A 7981-nucleotide genomic window follows, 5' to 3' on the forward strand; every position below is an offset into this window, starting at 1 on the left:
ATATATATATATATATATATATATATATATATATTATTTTTCTTTTTATAAAATATATATACTTTATATATTTAAAAATAGTAAATATATATTTTTAATTTTTTTAAAATATATAAAAATAATATGTGTGTGGGATTATTTTTTTTTTAATTCTATTTTCTTACGTGGCAATGACCTGATACTAATGTGACACTGATTTGGCACTGACATGGTGCGTGTGTAGTGCACTCTCTGTAGTGAGAGTGGAATTGTTATTTGAGGGTGAAATTAATTCACTTTAAAGATGTTAAGGAGGTAAATAAACAAAAGTTTAGTTTAAGTGTTAAAATGAGTTGAACGGACAAGTTCAGGGGGTTTTATGACTTTTCTCATTTTTAAAAGTAAAATTTTGTGAATTATATTTCTCTTTTAAATATCCTAGGAAGAAGAGTGACATTTTTTATATTTAAATTCTGTTCTAATTTAAAATGTCATACTATTCTTTACGCTCTTGTAGTCACAAAAATGTCACGACATATTCAGTGCTCATTTGGTCATGGATATTTTCTAAAAAAAATTCTTTTGAAAAATTATTTCTTAATATTTCCTCCGTCTCAAATTATCAATCTCAAATTGAGATGATACATTGATTAAGAAAAATAATAAATAATATGACTAATTTAGATATTTACATTTTAATTTGAAGAAAAAGTAATTAACGCAAAGGGTAAAACATGGAAAAAAATTTTTGTGTCTTTTTGATTAATGAAAAAAGACAAGTAAAATAAGAAATCAAATTAGGAAATTTGAGACGGATAATTTGAGACGAAGGGAGTACTATTTGGACATAAAATTATTGAAATTAAACAAGAAAATTCAAAAAGTCACTTTCACAATTTTTTACTCGGCCAAACCTATCGACAGCCCCATAAACTTGACACAATCTTTCACTTTGGTACCTCATGTAGCCATAAAGTGTGTCATTTTGGCACCTTTTGTTGAATCAGCAAAAAGAGTGTATTACACTCGCTTTTAAGCGCGTTTGAGGGGTATTTTCGTGATTTTTTAGGGGTATTTTCATAATTTTACATCTTCTCTCCCACATTATCTTCTCCACACCTATTTTTTAGCTTAACCTCTATTAATGGGGGTGAAATCAACACTCAAAATAAATTTCACTCTATTAACAAAATATTCACTCTATTAACTAATACACACCATAAACCCCAAATAATACTCCTTCCATTAATCAACGGAACACACCCTCTAATCTCAATTCTCCACCATTACACCATAAACACACTAACAACAACCCAATGACAATCAAGATTCATTACACATCATAGCAATAAATCAAGGCTCAATATAAGTAATTTCTCACTCCGTTAAATAAACAAAGATGTTATTCACATTCTTTTTTTCCATCCCCATCTCCATCCATTAGTTTTTCAATATATTTTTTTCTTTTTCTTAACACGATTAATTTTTGCTCCATTAATTCTTGGAGGTCAAGCTCACAATATCATGTTTTTACTCTTTCTTGCTTCATTATTGTGTAATTGAAGACTTGCATTTTTTTTTCAGTTCCATATTCTTTTTCTTGCTCCTTCCACTTCCAGCTCCACTCCTTCCCATGTCTCTCAAATCATTCTTCAACTTCACTGTATCTGAAATTTTCATGTCTCTCCTTCCCATGTATCTAAAATTCTAGTTCCAAGCAACTGTCATTCGTATTTATATTTTCTTTCGTTAATTTATTTTCTAATTGAACACTAACCTCATTCTTCTTCGTATTTTTCATCATGTATTTGAAATTCGTGAAGCTATTAATATAGATCTATTATTGTTAGATAATGAGGATGTATGTTTATCATTATTGAAAAGTTCAATCTCCATTAATGGAGGTTAAGCTAAAAGAAAGTTGGGTGGAGAAGACAATGTGGAAGACAATGTGCGGAGGGGGGGGGGCTTTTTTGTAATTATTTTGGGAAAAAAACACGTGTCATATTAATTCATTAAATGTAATTGCCATGCATTTTGACCTTTTTTTTTAAAAAAAAAAACTAATTTTATGTATATATAATGATGTGGCAATGTAAAATTAGATGGCAAAAATTAATTGGTCGCTAATCCACGTAGGCAGTGAGTGTGACCCACGCACCAGAGCTGATGTCGAAAGGCGTCAAAGTGACTCACTTTATGGCCACTTGAGGTACCAAAAGTGAACAATGTCCACTTAAGATGCCTAAGTGAAAGTTCGTGCCAAGTTTAGGGGGCCATCAATGGGTTTGATCTTTTTACTCCAAGTCATTCACATATATCCATAAACAAGTTCAATTTGATTTCTACATTTTTAAACTTCTTATCCAATCAAACAAATATACAAAATGAAATATATAGGTATGTTCGATATGAAAAAATGTATTTTTTGTACAATATATTTTTCAAATATTTTAGGAAAATAAGTAATTTTTTACTTATTTTCTTATACTCGATAAGTAATTTTAGGAAAATAAGTAATTTTTTACTTATTTTCTTATACTCGATATACATATGTAACAAAAAACTATGAGGATGAATGTGTTGGGTTCGAAATCGAGAGGGCATCATGCAGAAGCTTATAGTTTGCAAACCTATCATGGTGATAATTCAGACGACAAAGAAAAAAATATTATTGAAAAAGGTTGGTCAAACGACCTACATATTAAAAAACTACAATTGAAAAACCTAAAACCTATTGGGAGAAATCTCCCTCTAAACAAAGATTCTTCAAAGACTACATTGTGAATGCTACTGTGTTATGGTATGAGAAGGAGGTCTTCTATTTATAGATATCCAAAACCTTTCCTTCAAGAAATAGGTTAGCCAAATATGAAAAAGAATTATATTTTCCTTTAGAAAAAGTAAAAGTACTTATGATTACTTTTATTTTCGTTCCAAAAAAAAGTAAAAACTTAATTTTGGTAAGAAAATCAGCACAAAAACCTAACAAATTTGGAATAAGGTGATGAGCGTTATAGTAGGGAGGGGGAAATGGGAAGGAGGAGGGCAGGGGGCGCATGTGGTGGGGGTGGCAGCAGCAAAGGGTGGGCTGGTGCATAGTAATGAGGGTGAGAGGAGACAACATCACTCTTGTTGTCTCTACTCTTGTTGTCTCTACTTTCATTAAGAAAGTCATTTTTCTTATTTTAAATTTTTTTTTTTTTATATCTTTTTGATAAATAAATGATTTTATTTCAACCAGAAGTGCACGTTACAAAGCTAGAACAGGCTGACACTGTTCTCTCAAGGAAATAACTAGGAATAACACTAGTCGCACGCAAGAGAATGAATTGTATAAACTAACTAGAAAACATAAGTCACTCAGCCACGCAGCTAAAGAAGTTTATTTTCTTAAAGAAGTTCTTTTTTTAAAAAAAAATGTTTAACCTATTGAACACGAGAAACTAGGAAACACATTTCTGATAAATATTTTCCTCCATATGAAACATACCTATGAGGCGGAGCTAGCCTATTAAAGGGGTTCAAATGAACTCCTTTCGACAAAAAATTATATTATTAACACATGGCTAAAATGATTTTTATTTCTATATTTTAGATGTTGACCCCTTTCGATGAGTTTTTCTTCAGATTTTGAACTCTTAAACAAAAATCCTGGCTCCGGCTTTGTTAACCCATCGAGTGTAAAATATGAACATTTAGGCTCCATTTTTTTTTTTAAGATTTAGACGTCTGAATCTGAATGCACATCCGAATGATTAAGATGTTGTCTCTAGATCTGAAAACTGAATGATTAAGACTGTTTGTTTTTCAACATCTGAATCAAAAAGGGCAGCCCGATGCATTAAAGCTACCGCTATGCGCGGTATCCGGAAAAAGGCATTAAAGCTACCGCTATGCGCGGTATCCGGAAAAAGGCTCCACCACAAGGGTGTATCGTACGCAGCCTTACCTTGTATTTCTGCCAGAGGCTATTTCCAAGGCTTGAACCCGTGACCTCCTGGTCACATGACAACAACTTTACCAGTTACTCCAAGGCTCCCCTTCTGAATGTGTAAAAAAAATTATTTGTATACATATTAAAATAAAAAATACAATTCAAATAAAAATTTAATTATATATTAAAAAATATGTAATTTAATACAACTAAATTATTAGTATTTGATTGAGAAAAAACATTTATGTTTGTTAGTGATAGTAGAGATGGCTTATAATGATAGTTGTGGAGACAATGATTGATGTTAGTGATTAATAATGTTGGTGGTGATAATTGTGATGGTTGGTATTCTAATGACTGTTATGGCGGTGGCGATTAATGGTGGTGGTTGTTGTTGTGATGTGACGTTGCTTGATGTTAGTAGTTTAAGGTGTTGATTGTGTTAGCTGAAACATGAATGCATGATGATTGACGATGTGTTGGTGCTAGTTAGAGATGTTATTTACTGTGATGGTGGAGATGATTGTTAGTAGAGATAAATTGTAGCGATGGTACTGGTTGAAGTAGTGGTAGAGGTGGCGTTACTAGTGACAATGGTGGTGACGACCAAAGAATGTATAAAGGTTGTGATGTATTAGTGGTAGTTAGTGGTGGTGCTAGTTGTAATAGATGAGTTGGTTGGTAGTAGGGATTGACCGATAGTAGTTGCTGATTGTGGTGTTGTTGACGGCAGTGGTGACGGTGAATATAATTAGAATAAAAGAAGTAGTAGGTATGATAACAGTATTTTTTATCGATGGTGGTTGTGATGGTGGAGGTGGTTGGTGGTGGTAGATGGTGGTGGTGGTTGACAATGGTAACGGTGGCAGAGGTGGTTAGTGATGGTGACTGCTGATTATGAATAGAGTGGTGAATATTATCCAACACCAGAATATCCCTTCAGACCTATTAAGACTTGGATGTAGATCTGAATGATTAAGACCTATTCAGACCTCTTAAGAGTTAAAACCTTAATAAAAAACAAATATATTTTATGGTCTGAAGTCTGAACCATTCAGATTTAGACCTCCATTAAGTGCAAACAAATGAGGTCTTAGCCCACCTAATTGAAAAATAGACAATGTGATGGAGTTTGAAATTCTACAAGTTTTTCAATATATTGTCATGAAGTTTTAAAAGCAATTTAACAATTACAAGACGGAAAAATGGCTATCCCGCACCATTACAACATATTCCCTCATATTTCTTTTTACTTGTCACGTTTATTTTTTTCCTTTAGAGTTAAATTATGTGAATTTTGAACAGTATTGTACAATGTATTATTTCATCAGGTTAATATGAACCAAATGCAACTATAGTATTTTTGAATGTATGCTTGATTTTCGTCAAATCTCTTTGATCATCTTAAAAAATAACCAGAATTTTATCTTGATATGATAAATAGTGAGGCCCGCCTGCAAAGTGTAGTTTTCTTACAATTTTGAAGTAGACTATTTCTTGAGTTTTATCTCCCAAATTTTTCACTCTAAAGTATTAAATTAGTTTAATTCAATTTAGTTTTTGAAAATGATCGAATTGATTTTCCTAAGGTGAAATATGATAGGTGAAAGTGAGCGATAGAGCATTTACACCGAGACTCTGAATTTATACCGAAAGACGAAAGTAGATTAATATATGGTTTATAGTTGGAAAACAAAAGAGTAATGAATACCACTTCCATTTGATAGCAAGTGGACATCAAGTTGAAAGAGACAAATTACCCTTTTGCTTAGTAATTTAAACCACGCTCTGTCATTGAATCTGGGACTTTCCCACTAATATTTTTATTCCATCAACATGATATCCTATATCCCGCCCCTCCCACAAATACAAATCTCTATATTCACAGTAATGTCTCTGATTTTTTCTTAATAGACGTATCTCTAATGCTCTCAACATCCCACGAGCCTTCAAAGCACTTTGCATTTATCATCTTCTTCTCCACACCCTCCATTCTCCAATTATTTCCCCTTCTAGTCGTCCCTTTCTCTTTGTTTTCCTCTCGACTCTCTCTCATTTAACCCATTCCATTTCTCCTTCTTAGTACTCCTTACTCAAAAACCCAATTTACATTATTCTAAATATTAGTCATGGCACTTGAAACATGGTTAATTAAGGTGAAAAAAACTATAGCACACAGTTTGGATACAGTGCGATCAACCAGTGCGCCGCGCCCAAAGCTCGCGGCGATCAAGAAATCCAGTGTTGGAGTTTTAGCATTTGAGATCTCTGGTCTTATGTCAAAGCTTCTACATTTATGGCAATTTCTGTCAGACAAGAACATGATCCGTATCCGCAATGAGTCAATCTCCCTGGAAGGCGTACGCAAGATTGTATCAAACGATGACGCCTTCCTTATTGGCCTTGTCTGTGCAGAAATTGTCGAGAATTTAAGGCTGGTTGCCAAGTCTGTTTCAAGAATCAGTAAAAGATGTCAAGATTCACATCTCAGGAACTTTGATCGTTACTTCAATGAATTCTCAAACACGGGCCGTGATCCTTACAACTGGGTTCTTAGCTTGAAGGACATGGAGTCAAAAATCAAGAGAATGGATCAGTATGTTACTACTACCGCCTTGCTACATCGACAAATGGATGAGATTTCAGTTCTTGAGAATAGTTTAAGGAAAGCTTCGAATTCCCAGTTCAAAGATTCTGATATTTCAGTTAAAGAACAGAAGATTCTTGAACTGCGACAGAAGTTTCTGTGGCAGAAACAAGAAGTTAAGTACCTGAAAGAAAGATCTTTATGGTGTCGTAGTTTCGATACAGTAACGTCTCTGCTTGCTCGATCCATTTTCACTTCTCAAGCAAGGATCAAATTTGTTTTTGGTATGAGCAATGGATATCCAAATTCTCTCCCACGTAGTCTCTCTGCTTCAGCAACTGTTTATCCTTCAGAAAACCATAACACGTGCAATTTCGTGTCTGGGCCATTGGTGAATCCACCAATACTTCATGACAAGAATGTTTCAGATCATGATTTTTTCGAGTCTAATACTAAGGTACTTAAACCACCTTCGAGTACTTTGGGTGCGGCTGCACTTGCTCTACATTATGCTAATTTGATCATTGTTATGGAAAAAATGATACGATCACCACAACTAGTTGGTGTTGATGCTAGAGATGATTTATACTCCATGTTGCCAAATAGTATACGATCATCGCTAAGATCAAGACTAAAAGGCGTTGGATTTTCGGCTAGTGATCCAGTTCTTGCTAGTGAATGGAAAGATGCCCTGCAGAAGATATTAGGATGGTTGTCACCTTTGGCACATAATATGATCAAATGGCAAAGTGAAAGGAGCTTTGAACAACAAAATTTAATTCCAAAAACTAATGTCCTCTTGCTGCAGACTTTGTATTTTGCAAATCAAGAAAAGACTGAAGCTGCCATAACAGAGCTGTTAGTGGGGTTAAATTATATTTGGAGGTTTGAAAGAGAAATGAATGCTAAGGCGTTGTTTGAGTGTACCAACTTCAACAACTTCTTGAATTTGAAGCGTTCAAGTAATTAAGCCTTCCAATTTCTTCTAAGTAATTTTCTTTGATTTCATTAATAGATATATAATTTGAAGGATTGTTAGATGGAAACTCCTTTAAAAAATCTGTGAGGGGTATGTTTTGTTTTAACCCAAATCTGTATATCAGTTGTAGACTACTATAAGATTGAGTCAAGATTTTCAAGCCCATCGAGATCCGAGAAATGTTGTATGAATAATTTTGCATTTTGCAGGCATGTGAACATATTCTTTAGATGCTATAATTGTGGTAACACATGGAATCCAGTTTGATTAGGTCCTAGCTTACAAATCTGAGAAAATATTGTTTACTTACATTAGAATTAAAGAATACTAGTAGATGATACTTACAAATTAAAGAAGTTGGTTGCTGATATGATTGGTAATAGACTAGTGGTCCCTCATTTATGTTGAGTAGGAAGATTAAACAAACAAATTCCTACTTTGGATACTCATGTAGGATCTGATCTTTTTTTGGCTTCAAACTGTGATTACATAAAATTCT

At 33.5% G+C, this 7981-nt stretch overlaps 1 protein-coding gene across 1 annotated transcript; it reads left to right on the forward strand.

Moving 5' to 3' along the window:
- Positions 1-5636: 5636 nt before the first annotated feature.
- Positions 5637-7645, forward strand: LOC107863383 (protein PSK SIMULATOR 1). Its single transcript, XM_016709277.2, has one exon. The coding sequence runs from the start codon at positions 6046-6048 to the stop codon at positions 7471-7473; it is 1428 nt and encodes a 475-aa protein (XP_016564763.1). The 5' UTR covers positions 5637-6045; the 3' UTR covers positions 7474-7645.
- The last annotated feature ends 336 nt before the right edge of the window (positions 7646-7981 follow it).

The sequence above is a fragment of the Capsicum annuum genome, chromosome 3 (assembly GCF_002878395.1).
Source record: "Capsicum annuum cultivar UCD-10X-F1 chromosome 3, UCD10Xv1.1, whole genome shotgun sequence".
Lineage (NCBI taxonomy): Eukaryota > Viridiplantae > Streptophyta > Magnoliopsida > Solanales > Solanaceae > Capsicum > Capsicum annuum.